Here is a 14,353-nt window from a genome sequence, read left to right as displayed (position 1 = left end):
CACAATTTGTGTTAGAAAATGCAAATTTACACACCTCTTTACTATTAGTTATTAATTAAACAGTCTGCAGATTCAAGATAGAGTTGCATTTAGTTAATTTATTCCCAGCAATGCAACAGGTTCCCAGCAAGGGTTGTGCACAAGTCAATATATACCAGGTATTTATTCCTCGACGAGGAGGGGTATTGAGATCTCGATCCCATCCCTGAACGACGATGATTTTGTGCTAGAGCGAATGGTGCACCGCCTTTTCTATTATTTCCTTAGCATCCACCTCCATTTCAATATCCTAGTTGTGGAAGGGGAGTAGAATCTTCGTCTCCTGGTCCGATATGAAACCTCCATCCATTCAAGGGGCATTATTATATCTATTATTATATATAATACAGCTGGGATGATTTACATACTTTCTAGCCCTATCAGAAACGACACAATCCTTCGAGCCCAGGCTAGGCCAGGCAGCTTTGATAGAACAAGGACGACATTATTATTGACATTGCACACGGGTGCCACCGCCCGCTCCATGGCACACAGTAAATACTGTACGAGTATGTGCCTGGCTCTTGTCATTCCTCCCCCTCGCTCGTCCATTTTATCTATTATCTACACATCCATGTTGTTACCAGGATTCATATCACCAATTGATATTTTCTGGATGTCTTGTTTCACAAGTGCGAGGGCAAAAAAAAAGAGGCACAGAGATCCCCACTAGTTACCGATTTAACTACTCTTCATACAGAGTACACACAGGTGCGGTGCAACAGATGTGGGCCATATATAGTTATCTGTTGTCAGACATGCCAGTGTTGATAACAGGTATGGGATGTAGCTGTGGAATTTCCTGTTGTATTGGTTTAACATGTCGAGTTGTGATACTATATGATGTCTGTATTTTGAGCTTTGCTAGAGTAATAGATATTCATCAGACAGATAATCAATCATTCGTGCTTGGGGACATGAAATTGATAACCGCAGCCATGCCGTCATCGCACCTCATACGCCCACGCACACGACATGTCACATTTTCGTAGATACATAGCATACATAGCCTAGCACATCCGCGTGTTTGCAAAAGGAACACCACTTATGAGGATTCTGCTCTCATGGATGGGCCTCTGAGACATTTTTCTTTGCCCTGTACGTCCATTCTGTGGAAGGCACAAAAATGTAGAACAGAAGAGAGAAAAAAAGAAAAAGAAAAAGAAACCAAGAAGATCGACAGGAACCAAACCGTAACATGGCCTTTTACCAGTCGCCTTTTAGCTCTCTGTACATACCTGTGGATATTCTTCAATCACAATCACAATCAATCAACCAGCACGGACAAAGACAAAGCCCAAAGCCACCAAGAGTGGTTGGAAACTTCAAGAAGCTGTCTTCTGAAATTCTGAATAGGGCTCGACACATCCAATGGGATATTTTACCCTGTGGCGGCATACATGGTTCCTGGGTGACTGACATACATATATATACATATATGGTTTGAGCCAAGTACTGGGTGTCGTTTTTCGTCACGTCTCGAACAATATTCTGATAGTTCGGGGAATGAAAAAGGGTTTTTTTTTTTTTTTTTTTTTTCTCAAAGAGAAGCGGAATTGAATTGCGCCATTCTAGCTGAATCAAAGGTTGCATGCAACAAGACGAAAACGGCATGGGAACACATGAAGAGCTTAATATTGAATTGAATTGAAACAATAATAGGCTGTTACAATTGTTACAACTTGGTTCATTTTCTATTTGCTGTCCTTTCTATTATTCTGTAGTTGCCTGTAGCAATGTTTATGAGGGGGGATCTATCTATATTCTTGTTCACCGTCGATGTCGATGGGTCTACATAAATGATCGCCCGCGGAGCACGTGAAAAGGCTTATTTATCAAAGACCTCACAAGCCAGTCATACAATCTGCCAGATAACCAGGACTTTATACAGACGTAATAAATATCCCTTTGAATCCCTCTCATACTCCCCCACCCCACCCTTCATGCATCAAAATTACCATTTCTCTCACCCAATTTCCTCTCTAGGCAAATGGAGGGATTGGTCAGGAATCAAATCAAAATCAAGGCTCCCATCGCTAAGCACACACACATATACATACAAATAGCACCCAGTAACAGCAAACGGCGGTAGGTTGGATGAGGTGTATCCCCGCCGCGCCGGGATGCCTGGACATTGAACTAACTCCGACCGCGATAAGAAGGAAAGCGGCGGGAAAGTGGGAAAACGGCTGTGCAACGCACAAGCCATTTTCGGCCAAGCAAGAGAGAGATGGAGAGAGAAATTCCCCCCCGGTATGTGCGGGACTTCAGGGCTAGACGGGCAAATTGGGCACATTTTGGTTGGGCCATTTGCTGCGTGCCAATGTCCGTCCCACTGCATTTCCTTGCCCTGATTGATAGATCCAGCATTGACCAGGGAGATAACAAAGTGTTTCGCAGCCCCTGCAGTTGGGTTTTCGGGTGTATGAGGTCGGACAAAGATCTCGATCTCCGAAAAGAAATCTTGGCCGTGTCCTCTTTTGGTGCTTGTGACATTTTTTATTTTTGGATCCATTGTATCCCCGTCCCGGTCCGCATATCGATCATGAAATGTATTGAGCCACCGACATCATCGAGCAGAGAGATGTGAAACGCAGCTAGGGAAGTGCATGCACGTCTATGCATAAAAGTGCGCTCTTGATCACTTGTTCCATGCCTGTGCGCTTTGCTGCAAAGGGGTGAAGTAGGTACGTACGTGACACTTACTGAGAGTGGTTAGCCAGTGGCCAGTATTATTATTGCAAAATCGGATGGAGTAGAAACGACAACCATCATCTCAAGAGCGAGGTCATGGGCTCAGTGATCGGTGGGCTATAGATGTTCGAGACATCAGTCTCGAGTAGGAACACCCACCGCCAGGAAAAAAAAAAAAAAAAAAAAAAAAAAAAAAAAAAAAAGCAGATAATGAGCAAACAAGGAACTTATCCATCAAGCCTGGATGGTTTCCAACTTCATCAGGGACGTTGTTGCCTGGAAGCAAGTTGGTGTATCTGCATTTGTTCTCCTGGGGATGATGGAAAAGTTGTATTTTTATGTCCACGTTGAAGCAATTGATAACTTTTACTTGCTTTCCGAAGTTGCCCTTTGCAATTCTTCTACTCCGTAACTTACTGTCGCTCAGCGACTTGTTGAAATAATGCCTTGGCTAATCTGTCTTGTCTGCTTGGGCCAAGTCGCAATCCCTGCTGCGCTACTGCAACCTGCAGGCTCGACCTCTGGGGAATTTTAACGAAATATCCAGAGCAATTTTATGCTGTTGGAATCCAGGTCACTTTTCCGTGCCGACCTGTCCTGTCTATGTCCCAGTAGCGCGCCCCCGAGGGCCCATCGGCCAAGCGTCAATCCCAGCGAACATGAAACACACCAGTATGGCGGGCCAATCCGCTGTCACCGTCGATTTCGATTTCATGCCTTTCCATTTCCCGTTTCTTAGCTCAGGACTGGATTTTGCCTGAGGGGGTTTTGGCCCTTTTATTAGTCCATTTATCCCTTGAAGCTAGTTGGAAGCGCTGGAGCGAAAATGGCATCGTGCATGCCGCTGCTGCTGATCACTTCGACGCATCTCAAGAACACGCCGAGTGAGTGCAGTTCAGGAAAAAGGCTTCTGAAGCAGGGATATTTCGTAGGATTTTATTTTTATTTCTGTGTCCTCGAAACCCCCCACCATCCATGTGGGAATAATCTCCGTCTCAAATTGCAGGAGCATGGCCCTGTTTATTTTTATCAGGATTTAATTTCTATCCGAACGTTCGCTTCTTGAGAGGGCGGAGGATTTAACAATCTGGGGAAGGTTGGCTTCTACAAGTGTCTTGACTATTTTTTTAATAAAGTTCAACGGCCTTTTTTTTTTTTGGGTTCCGCCGGTCTGGTCTGTCGCGAGTCGCGAAGCCCAGTCCCTCGTCTTTTGTCAGTTGGCTGACCATTTTTCGGCTTCCTGGCATTCAGATGCACAGTTTGTGCATGACTATCCAGCCTATCCAACAAAAAGCTTTGATTCTTTCCACGTCTCGTGCTTGGCCAGAATCAAACAAAAAATGTTCTGCGATTGCGTGAATGCAAGGAACAGTGTATCCATGCTCCGTATTCCGTACAGAGTACAGATTAGAGATCAGGGACAAGGAAATACCCAACATTGATGCCGAGGGATTACCAGTAGAATGAATTGCGTATTCCTCGTCCAATCAATTATGATAAGAATATGACACAATGCTCCCAGTTGGTCGGCCATTTATTCAAATGATCTCTATAAGCACCGAGTGGTTTAAATTTCGGTGTAGCCAAAGCTCAGCAAAGTCAATTAAAACGGTTCCTGGTTCCTATCGCATTTCTTGGAGAAGGCCGAACGGTCCATCTATTGTCTATTGCCATCATTGGCCCAGGATTCCTCGGAAGGATTCTTTGATCTGAAAATTCGCCTGTTGGGGACATATGGACTCTTCGAATCCATCTGAGCTCCCCAGAATAACCGAAAACACTGCGTTTCCTCCCCACCGGGCAGCGAATTATGATAGTCTGGGGCAAATGCCGGCGCTCACAAGATAGCAGAGTAGCAATACCGCAAGCAACAGTGGGGGGCACTTCCGTCGGCCCAGACCTGAGAGACACTAGACTAATCTATGTCCGCCTATCTCCAAGTCCAATGGCGCAGAACGCAGCCGCAAGGTCAATTCTGCTCGTCAGTCTGGTTCACCACAGCTCAACCATCCCCACATACTATAACTAATACTTGGCTTCATCCAAAGTTTATTTGAGCCGAGCATTTGTCGCGGTCGTCTCCAGGCGAACTTGGCGCCGCAACAACTATGACAACAACAACAACAACAACGACATGGGGGTCTATTGAGGCTTTCGGAAGTCTGAAGACAACTTACGCAGTACTCCGTAGACAAGAGGACAATCAGGCCCGTTCGACCAACTAGCCTGCTGTGGCGTCCCACCATCATCATTTGCACGCGTCGTAACGGAGTAGACTTCGCAGAATTGCTGCTTCATTGTTTTCTGCGCCCCTGCGTTTAATGCAGGTTTGTGAATACTGCGAATAGGCTTGCTTGGGAACAAGACGAGGACGAGGGCGAAGGACTTTTCTTCTCTCCATGGTTCCGAGGCGCGTTCGTTTTATTGAGTTTCTCATGACTCGTGTGAACAATGCTTCGTCGTTTGCCCACGTATTCATTGCTCTTCTTCTTATATACTACAAGCGTATGGTGAAGTTTAAAAACAAATTCCCCATAAAAGATAGCCGACCCTTAATAAATCATTGAACCTTGTACTGCTACGCGGCGTATGGAGCTGTCCCTATTGAGTCAATCAACTTCTGCCACTTCAGGCCTAGGATCACCGATGGGATCCATAAACCATTTCCTCTTCCATTTTTTTTTTACTCAGTCAGATCTTCCATCATGATTCACGTACGTACGTTCGTACTGGTTTAACTTTCTTCCTCCACTTTTTTTTTTAAATCAACCTCGTACCAACGGGGTCCGAGATTTGGCACGCTCTAGCTATCTGGGGTAGCTAAGTTGAGATGATTGTGTCTAGTATTCGGTGAGCACCGGGAGAGGTCATTCTTCCGACTAGTATTGTTCCAGCGGGAAGTGTTCGGAGCGACTCTTTCTTTCTTTTTTTTTTTTTTTTTTTTTTTTTTTTTTTTTTTTTTTTTTTGTTTTCCCTCTGAATATTACATTGATTCATTCCAAAAGAGAAGATAGTATCGTTATGAGTAGAAACAGGCCTCTTTGTGGTGTTTGATCTACCATATTTCATGTGAGAAGGCGAGAGGGCCATCGTAAAGATAGGTAGGTAGGTGGTGAGGGGCTTTCGCATCAACGCATCGTTTTGTGTCGGGATGGGTAATAATCAAGATATATATTATATGTAACGTTGGTATTTGCTATTGAATGGGAAATATATATATGCACTTTGTTGATGGAGCCCAGTCTTTAGATCAATGATCTGAAGTTCGCAAGACAGCTTCTCAACTGACAAAACGACGATTCAATGCTCTGTCTCAATGCTACAATCTGCACATTTTGGCTTCATTTCCGTCATCGATACGACACATACAATTGGACGTGATTGAGCACGTCAAGCACACGGTAACAGGACTAATACTGATTCCACCGGTGGCGGATATCTTTCCGAGGTGGAGGAAATTCCACGATGGTCTGGAGCGTGAAGGAAGCCATATCTCACCGAAGGTTGGAAGTAAGGCATACCAGTACTCAGGAGTGTCCTATGCAAGCATGTTCGCGGGGTGGGAACAGCTTCTTAGCCAGATTTTCACTGAACAGACCGTGCAGCTAGGACGACCAACATCTGCACTGGGGTATATATGTACGGGTAGCCTAGATAATTCAGGTTTGACGGATTTTGAAAAACATTAGATTTGGGTAGGTCATATGTTGGTTAGGACTAGAAATGTAATGAGGAAAACTAGGTGATATGCCAGTGAGTGTAGTGGACATTGAGAGCAAAACTGAGCATGTTTACAGCATGAATAACCTCCGGCAATCATTAGCAATAACTCGTCAAACAAGCCGTCTGCTGGGAGTGGAGAAAATTGGATAGAGATTTGGGATTCCCAGTCACGCTCCAGCCCAAGTCAAAGTTCCAGGAGCTATTCAAGCTATTCTGAAAGATAAAATAAGTTCTGCAATGGGCGGATGAACGGAATTATGAAAATTACCGTCATGTACATGCGGTTCTAGAATGAAATTAATTCTACACCGCCACTTTGATATCCTTTCATGAATAGAATAAGGCCCACCATCGCAGACGGCGAGCTCATGTTGAACTGGATAAAGCAAGACAGGCGGTGACTTCAATCAAATAAATTTGAATGGGCAGCTGTGATCCCTTAGCCCTTTGAAAAGATCCCCGATGGCATTCAGAAGGAACAGCTTAGTAGCTACCCTAGGTGCTGCAGCTGTTAATATATTTTCCCAAAAGTCTAGTTGGTTCATTTTAAGTCTTTGCTGGCATTCAAATCCACGTATTCCTCAAGGCTGCAAACAGATGAATCGTTAAACCTCCCCCCAAAACAGATAATTTGCTCAAGTCCCAGGAAGGCTGAGGCAAGACATATATCGTCACTGCCCGATAGTAGGGTTGGCATGGGTTGACATTGGATGCTCAACAGTGTTGCATGTCCTATGTTCTTCTCTGGTTGTCTACTCCAGGGAACATGGAGATAAAAGCATCGACATAAGATGGCTGACTCTAGGCCTGGAGGAAGGAAAAGGAGTATGTTATCAAGAGGAAAGAATATTGTTTCCTTGGAATGTCTTTCCAAAGTGAACAGAAAAAAAAAAAAAAAAAAAAAGGGTCTGGCCTCATGATGGATGAATGAGTTACAAGTTCGAGCCTGGCAATCAACTCCAAAATCTACCAAGAAAAGAAATCCTAGAAGCTATATGGCTTCAGTAATGTGAGATTCGTCAAGATATACCAGATTGCTCAAAAACAAAAGAAGAATAGGTATCAGGGGGAGAGGAATCATTCTTTGCAAATGGATATAAATGGAAATCAGCGTGGCATCAATTTTGATTGAGCGGTTGGAATGAAAACATCAAATCAAGGCCTCAGAGGGTGTCAGTTGATATCAAGCTCCTGAAAGAGAGCATTCATCCTCTTCCTATATATGTAAAAGGTACACGACTGTAGTCGCATACCACTCATCATTGGCCATAGGAGAGGGAAAAAAAAAATTAAAGGAGAGAAGAGGCTAAAATAATTGTGGGACGTGATAAATATTTCTTCTTCTCGCTTGTATGCGATTACGTCATCGCTTGGCTCTGACCAACCAGGGATAGTCGTTGTCTTCTATGTACGGAGTACACAATTTCTCAACCATGGTGGGGAAGATGTTGTAATTGACGGAGTCAGCGGTAAGAAGCAGCGAGATCAAAAAGGGCTTGGGCGTGCAAATCGACTCTCAAAAGTAGGTTACTATGTAGATGTTTACGCTGTAAGTGTTTATATACTTCCGCAAATATCTATGAAAACCCCGCTAAACTGAAAGCAGCCAGGCCGGAAAAACTGTGCTTCCGACATCATCCTCCACACAAACCGATATAAAACTCTTTCCCAGCTTCATTTCTCTTCCTTTTCTTGTTCTTTTTTTTTCTTTCTTCGTGCGGCGACGCAGCCCTTAACCCGTGTTGCCTAGACATCAAGAAGCCCCCATCCTCTCTTCTTTCCTTTGAAAGAAGTAGGCATGTGTGCGCTTTTTATTTGTGATGTTTGATTGAGTCAAAAAATCCTTAGGTGTCGGCTGCGTCACAGAACAATGAAATTGCACGTCGGTTCTTACTTTACTGGTCGTTTGTTATTACTTATCCTCTCTCTCATTGAGGAAATGGCCATTTGGTTTGGGATCGAACAATTCTTCTTCGTTTTATTTCCCTGATTCATCTCTTCTTGGTAATCCGGCGCTGCATCTCCTGTTGAGTGGGAGCAGTAGCGGTTGACAGGGAAAATTTCAGCCGGTCTCTGCACTTTGATGGAAGTGCACGTTTACTACCCTACCCAGGACACTCCGCTGGTTTATAAGTAGCTAGAGACTTAGTGTTTGGGCTTGACTGTAGTCTGGTAAAGAATAATTAAAAAATTTATAAAAAAATAAAAAATAAAAAAATACAGTGACGGAGTACTGAATGAAACATCTGATTCGTGTCTCATTACTACCATTCCCTCTAGTGAAAAACCCAGGTTCGATGAACGTATGTTGATACAGGACGAAACAAGCGATCCTTCAAGACATCCATCTAAAAAAAAAAAAAGACCTGCCCCTCGAGTTTTACTCTCCCGGCTCATCCCCAATCTTCTCGAGCTTGCCCATCTCCCTCTTCTCCCCAGCTTCCCCAAATAGCCTCACCCTATCCACTCGGATCCTCTCTCCATCCCCATCTCCGTCTACGAAGTATACAACAAGCGAATTGATGCGCTGGAACTTGACAAACCGTAGCTCAACTGTTGCCGTTTTCGTATTCTCGTCCCAATCCCGTGGTGTCAGCTCTATCTCCTGCGTCGGGGTCTCCTCATCCGCGTCTTCAAACCCAATGATATGAGTGCGATTGGTATACAGTTTCAGCGTCTTAGGTCGCATTGGTACCTCATCATCATCGGCATCACCTCCGGGAGATGCAAGAGAAGTAATCTGTAACGAATGGAGTTTAATAGACGACTGGAAGGGCATGTATAACATCAGCTGCTCGTCCGTGTCGCTCTCCACCCAGTCGGATGTAGATGAGGCTTTCCCACTACTCTCAACAGCAGAGAAACCCGATGGCTTCTCCGCTGCGAAGAGCGAATTCCCAGAGCCGACCTGGTTGTCGCAGTTGAGAAGATCTATGCCTTTGATTTCAATCTCACTAGAGAGCTCTGAGTAGCCCTTTGGAACGGCCCCGCCCAACCACTGTGAGCCGCTGCTGCTAGCCTCCCCCGCAGCGTCGTCTGCGCCGTTGGATCCAACACTCGAGACGAATTCTTGGATTTTGGATGTGAGGAGTTGCGGGTTTGCGCCGCGGATTGAATGGGCGACGGCGCCGTTTTTGAAGATTATGAACGTAGGCATGCTAGAAGGCAACCGTAGGTATAGCGTGTCAGAGTTAGCCGTCAGACTCTCCCCGATCAGGGTATTCAACAAAAGCTGGCATAGTTGTAGGTAGCCTGAATCCAAGCGCCGACATGGGAGGAACTCGATAGATACACGATATGACGGAAGAAAGCTAACATCATTCTTTGTAACTTACGTAGTGACTCCGTAAGCTGCTGCCACATCCTGATTCGCGTCGACATCGATCTTGACAAAAGATATCTTCTTCGGGCGCGTGAACTGGTTCGCCAGTTTCTCGAAAAGCGGCGCAATCACCTTGCATGGCCCGCACCAGTTCGCATAGACTGTAAATTAAGAAGAAATATAAACAGTGTCAGCAATGTGATACGAGTCACTTTCCCCATATATGTGATATTGGTATTATCATCATTCGGGCAAGCTGGGATAAATTGCGGCTCATGGTGGTGGGGGGAAGTGTTTGGAGGGGGGCATGGAGGGGTAGTTGATCGGAGTGGTCGGATTCTTCGCCAGAGGGGAACAACTTACAGTCTGCTATGACAATGGAGGACGATGAGAGAAGCTCCGAAAGCTGAGCCTTCGATGATATGTTGACTAACTTGGACATTTTAAGGGATTTGGGGAGAGGAGGTAATGGGTTGGGAAATGCGGCGCGGTTGAGGGTGAACTCTTAGATGAATGTTCTGATGAAGTTCAAATTTGGTAACTTAGTGTTTGCTGTAACTATTTACTCAGCTTCCGCCCGTCAAAGACTTGAGATCCAATGGTACCCAGGCAACAACCATCGATATAAGACCATATATATAACCGGAATATGTTCAAAGAGCCATTAATAAATGCCACTATTTGGCTTACTTAAAAGTCGTTAACACATAAGCCTTAGATATTATCAAGAAGGTCCCAAAAACAAACAAAAACAAACAAAAACAAACAAATACAAAAAAAAAAAAAAAAAAAAAAAAAAAAAAAAAAAAAAAAAGAACAGCTAAACACGCTGATTGCTCGGAATATATGGATGTATAATGGGCTATTTGTTTGGATAATTTATCTGTAGTCAGTCACCCTAAATAACATAGGGAAAATCTCATCTCAAATCCTTTCACCCAACATGTACATGTACAGGAGGCGCGTTCTACGACCTTTGTAAAGTCAACCCAATCGAAACCTGGTTGATACGGGCCATGCGAGCTTGTTCTGGTTTCCCAGGAAAAAAGATGGGTAGTGATACTCCTGAGAATCTTCAAGAACGAACAAGGAGAAGGATTTAATTGATATATATATATATCAACATAGTAGCTCTTCGATGATCGTCTGGAAGAAGTCGAGTGGTCTGCGGCGGGTTGCATTATTACGTATCTCCTGGAAGAATCCCGGGGAGTGGTAGCGCGGTGCACCCTCCTCGAAATCACAAGCTGAGAAACTAGGTTCCAATGTAAATCGATCGCAGCAAACTTCCACAAGTTGCAGACACACTGTCAGATGGTGCTGGATGCGTTATGGGGAGCTCTATACTACAACCCAGCATCCTAGCCTAGCGTCGACAACGTACATCTTCCTTGAACCCAGCGTGGACATGGTGAAAACCAAACACCACCAGTGACTGTGGTCTGTAAATCCATTCAATCCAAACTTCAGCTCGTCTTTCACGATATCCGGTCATTTTCCATTTCCTCCTCGCCGCTCTCGTCAACAGCAAATACAACTGTAGCCCATAGACTACACCCACGACACCCGACAACCACCTCTCCCCTCTCCGCTTCCCTCTCCAGCTCCTCTTCCAACACCACGAACCCCTTCTCTTCCCCGCAGCGGCAGGAATGATACCATGTCCCACCACTACCGTTGTCGTCAGAGTTGGTACCGAAGTCAGGACCAAAAGTGCCATCCGCCATCTGCATATCGTCTAGGTCGAAAACCTCCATGCTAGTTCTAAAGGGTGTACCCTCATCATCTCCATGTCCATGTCCATGCCTGTCACCATTTATCCCTAAGAGACGTAGGGAGCGGTCATATTCCGCTCGTGCGACGGGATCTGACAGGACTTTGTATGCCGTAGTTATTTGGTCTATTGTGTATCTCAGCTGCGGGGCATGGGGTAGAGGCGGTGAGACTTTGGCTGTGCCAGCTGGATTTGAAGCTTCAGTGGTTATAGTGGTTATACTAGATGTTGTCGTCGTCTCTCTATCAGTCATATATTGGGAGTTGGAGTTAGTGCCGGTGCTGGCCCCGTTGGTTCTGAAAGCTATACTCGTGGTGGGGGTTTTGGCGGGGTTGGACGACGCTGTGCGAGATTTGTCCGGATGGTGTTTGAGTAGTGCGCGATGGTAGGCCAGTTTTACATCTGGCTTGAGGAGGCGGTGAGGGGGCGGATATGGGATGTTGAGGATTGAGTAGTGAGTTGTTGTTGAGGTGCCCAAGGTTGTTGTTGATAATGCTGTCATCATAGCAGTAGCGGAAGATGAGGGAGGCCACTGGAGGACGGTACGATCGTCGTTAGGGCGAATGATAGATGGAGAACGAGATTGCTTCAGTGAGGCGCATCGTGGCAGGGCTCCTAGCCCGTGGTGGTCTATATGTTAGAGTTGTATAGTACATACGCTGGCGGAGAAGTTGGCGACAAGAAATGGTTAAAGAAGCTCTGGTTCGGCTCAACTGATCAAGGTTCGGCTAGTTAGTTAGTTAACCACTAGTTTGTCCAAGCCAAATACACATACATACCATACCAATGGCGAATACAAAACACGAATAGTACTTGGAAGATAGTTGAATGTTGAACATCTACTTTTTCACTTTTGATTTTGCTGAATATAAGACTGTAAAGAAACTAAGCTATCTTCTATCCAACCCCGCGCATTTCCTAGTTCGCTCGTCCGGTCCCTCTCCCTGGTAGTATCTATCCTGCTTCAAAAACGACGCTAGAACATAAGAGAGATATTGTACAAACGTGCAACGAGGTATGCTCGTTACTGAGTCGAACAGGAGTAGAGAGATCTGTGTAATCTAAATCTTGAATTGTACAGCATTCGGTGTAAAACAGCTATAATAAGGAAAATAATGATTGAAAGAAACCATAGAAAGACATGACAGCGGCAGGCCACAAAGAAAATAATTAGTTTTAATGAAGGAATAATTCGGGACTCAATCGATTGCAAGCCAAAAGATTTTCTGCTTCGCACGTGCGTAAGGCATAAACTCGCTGATTTAGTCGCTCGAAACCTTGAATCGGATGCGATCTTCAGCCGAAGAGGTGAAAGGGACACCAAGTTCAAGGAGCTTGACGAACGCATCCGAGAACTCCTTGAAGAATACATCGCTGTCCTTGGCATATCGCTCGACGTGCTTCCTGAACTCCTTGTCCTTCACAAGGGCCATGTCGGTTGGCAACATCATCAGAGTCTTGGTGGTCTTGTCGGTGAATTGGGCAGGGCCGTCCCACTGAAATTTTGTCATGGTCAGTTCATGCATCCTGAGTTCTATTTGACGGAACAGTTATTTGCATATTTCACGTACCTTTCTCCAGTTCCATTTCTCGTCAACCAACAATCTGAAGAATTCGTTGGTGAAGACAGTGGGGCTGAAGTCCCATGGACCATCATAACCAGACCGGTCAGTATGGGCACGGCCAAGGGAGTGAGCACCGCTCAGAGCGACCATCTCGCGGTCGTCGAAGCCCATGCGTCCAAAGATTGCTCTGATATGTTTCTGGTCCTTGGAAGCATCGGGAAGACGTCCATCAGGTGTGCAGGCAGATACATCTTTGTCTTGGCGGCCGGGGCGCCATGGAATCACTGGTCCCTGCAGTTCCTGAATGGCACAAGCGCCAGCAAGAGTCCAAAGATCGGAGTACGTGATCCAAGGGAATTTAGCTAAATACATGAGTTAGCGAGGTGACTCGCAACAAACGCTATGAATGGTTTGTTTCTTTGCTTACCCTTCACCGGCTCAAGGAAATCCCGAGCAGCCTTCAAGCCAGCGTTCGCCCCGTGGTCGCTCTCAGGAGAGAAGCGCATGGTGGCGCCATTGCTTCCTCCAGTGCCGGTTTCCTTGTCGTAGGTACCGCTCGCGTGCCATGCCAGTCGGACAAGAACCTGTTCAAAAGCAACCCAAAGTTAGAGACCGGAAAGCTAGCGAGAAAGGGGGAGGTGAATTTTGGCTTACAGGTCCGTAGCTGCCGTCATCATAGTCATCCTTTTCTACCAAAAGTCTCGCGATTTCATCGTATACCTTCTGGTAATCATCCTTGGTCGGAGTAAAAGGACCAGTTGGCTTGGCAGCAGCGGCGTTGAGCCCATCGCTATTGAAGTAGTAGAAAGCGCCAGCACCTCCAAATAAGACAGCGCCCAATCCGATATATAAGTTTCTCGAAGACTTTCCTGCTTCAGGTCCAGAGGCATACCCTCTGCGGGATCCACCTCGGAATGTCTGAGCGGGAAGGGCAAAGCGGGCCGTATTGCGAGCGGAAGTTCGGATAGAGGAAGAAGTACAGGTGGCAGGGGTTGCACGAGCGAAAGCCCTGGTGAAAGTTCTAGCGGCAGAAGCCATCTTTGGTCTATGGAGAACAGAGCCGAGACAAGAAGACAAGAAGACGATCTACTAACGGTGCAGACTGCAGAGGCAGAGAGAGAACAACAACAATGAAGGATTTGAAGCTGGGGTATACAAGATAGACACGGATGGACGGGTATTCATAGTTTGGAGGCAAAAAACGGGATTAGTCACCCAAATCTTGCCCGACTCGGC

The 14,353-nt window shown here is 45.6% G+C and overlaps 4 protein-coding genes across 6 annotated transcripts; all 4 read right to left on the bottom strand.

Moving 5' to 3' along the window:
* Positions 1 to 1,589: 1,589 nt before the first annotated feature.
* On the bottom strand, positions 1,590 to 5,210 carry BDCG_17321. 2 transcript variants are annotated; one of them, XM_045426463.1, is made up of 2 exons: positions 4,911 to 5,210; positions 1,590 to 4,653 (listed from the first exon to the last, which is right to left on the bottom strand). In XM_045426463.1, the coding sequence occupies exon 2, from the start codon at positions 2,552 to 2,554 to the stop codon at positions 2,006 to 2,008; it is 549 nt and encodes a 182-aa protein (XP_045281701.1). In that variant the 5' UTR covers positions 2,555 to 4,653; positions 4,911 to 5,210; the 3' UTR covers positions 1,590 to 2,005. The 2 variants fall into 2 exon arrangements, with proteins under 2 accessions (XP_045281701.1, XP_045281702.1); XM_045426464.1 differs by lacking the exon at positions 4,911 to 5,210 and having other exon boundaries at positions 1,590 to 2,850; positions 3,108 to 4,499.
* Positions 5,211 to 8,686: 3,476 nt separating this feature from the next.
* Positions 8,687 to 10,329, bottom strand: BDCG_06444. 2 transcript variants are annotated; one of them, XM_045422179.1, is made up of 3 exons: positions 10,142 to 10,329; positions 9,792 to 9,939; positions 8,687 to 9,614 (listed from the first exon to the last, which is right to left on the bottom strand). In XM_045422179.1, exons 1-3 carry the CDS (start codon positions 10,218 to 10,220, stop codon positions 8,837 to 8,839), a joined length of 1,005 nt encoding a protein of 334 aa, XP_045277877.1. In that variant the 5' UTR covers positions 10,221 to 10,329; the 3' UTR covers positions 8,687 to 8,836. The 2 variants fall into 2 exon arrangements, with proteins under 2 accessions (XP_045277877.1, XP_045281700.1); XM_045422180.1 differs by having other exon boundaries at positions 9,773 to 9,939; positions 10,142 to 10,286.
* A 927-nt stretch (positions 10,330 to 11,256) lies between these two features.
* Positions 11,257 to 12,334, bottom strand: BDCG_06443 (diphthamide biosynthesis protein 4; the record flags this gene model as incomplete). Its single annotated transcript, XM_045422178.1, has 2 exons — positions 11,257 to 12,182; positions 12,328 to 12,334. The coding sequence occupies 2 exons, from the start codon at positions 12,332 to 12,334 to the stop codon at positions 11,257 to 11,259; spliced, it is 933 nt and encodes a 310-aa protein (XP_045277876.1).
* Positions 12,335 to 12,340: 6 nt separating this feature from the next.
* BDCG_06442 (cytochrome c peroxidase, mitochondrial) lies at positions 12,341 to 14,353 on the bottom strand. Its single transcript, XM_045422177.1, has 4 exons — positions 13,772 to 14,353; positions 13,545 to 13,701; positions 13,124 to 13,479; positions 12,341 to 13,048 (listed from the first exon to the last, which is right to left on the bottom strand). Exons 1-4 carry the CDS (start codon positions 14,153 to 14,155, stop codon positions 12,815 to 12,817), a joined length of 1,131 nt encoding a protein of 376 aa, XP_045277875.1. The 5' UTR covers positions 14,156 to 14,353; the 3' UTR covers positions 12,341 to 12,814.

The sequence above is a fragment of the Blastomyces dermatitidis genome, assembly GCF_000003525.1.
Source record: "Blastomyces dermatitidis ER-3 genomic scaffold supercont1.6, whole genome shotgun sequence".
Classification (NCBI taxonomy): Eukaryota; Fungi; Ascomycota; class Eurotiomycetes; order Onygenales; family Ajellomycetaceae; genus Blastomyces; species Blastomyces dermatitidis.
The sequence above is the reverse complement of the archived record's forward strand: the minus strand, read 5'-3'. Positions and strand labels throughout refer to the sequence as shown.

Bases quoted from the DNA above. Each gene is read 5' to 3' on its own strand.
- BDCG_17321 (XM_045426463.1), bottom strand. From the start codon at position 2,554: ATGGATCCAAAAATAAAAAATGTCACAAGCACCAAAAGAGGACACGGC.
- BDCG_06444 (XM_045422179.1), bottom strand. From the start codon at position 10,220: ATGTCCAAGTTAGTCAACATATCATCGAAGGCTCAGCTTTCGGAGCTT. The intron at 9,940-10,141 runs GTAAGTTGTTCC...CTTAATTTACAG, and splicing joins CTCCATTGTCATAGCAGACT to TCTATGCGAACTGGTGCGGG. The intron at 9,615-9,791 runs GTAAGTTACAAA...GTTGCCTTCTAG, and splicing joins GCAGCTTACGGAGTCACTAC to CATGCCTACGTTCATAATCT.
- BDCG_06442 (XM_045422177.1), bottom strand. From the start codon at position 14,155: ATGGCTTCTGCCGCTAGAACTTTCACCAGGGCTTTCGCTCGTGCAACC. The intron at 13,480-13,544 runs GTAAGCAAAGAA...TCATGTATTTAG, and splicing joins TTTCCTTGAGCCGGTGAAGG to CTAAATTCCCTTGGATCACG. The intron at 13,049-13,123 runs GTACGTGAAATA...ACAAAATTTCAG, and splicing joins AGAAATGGAACTGGAGAAAG to TGGGACGGCCCTGCCCAATT.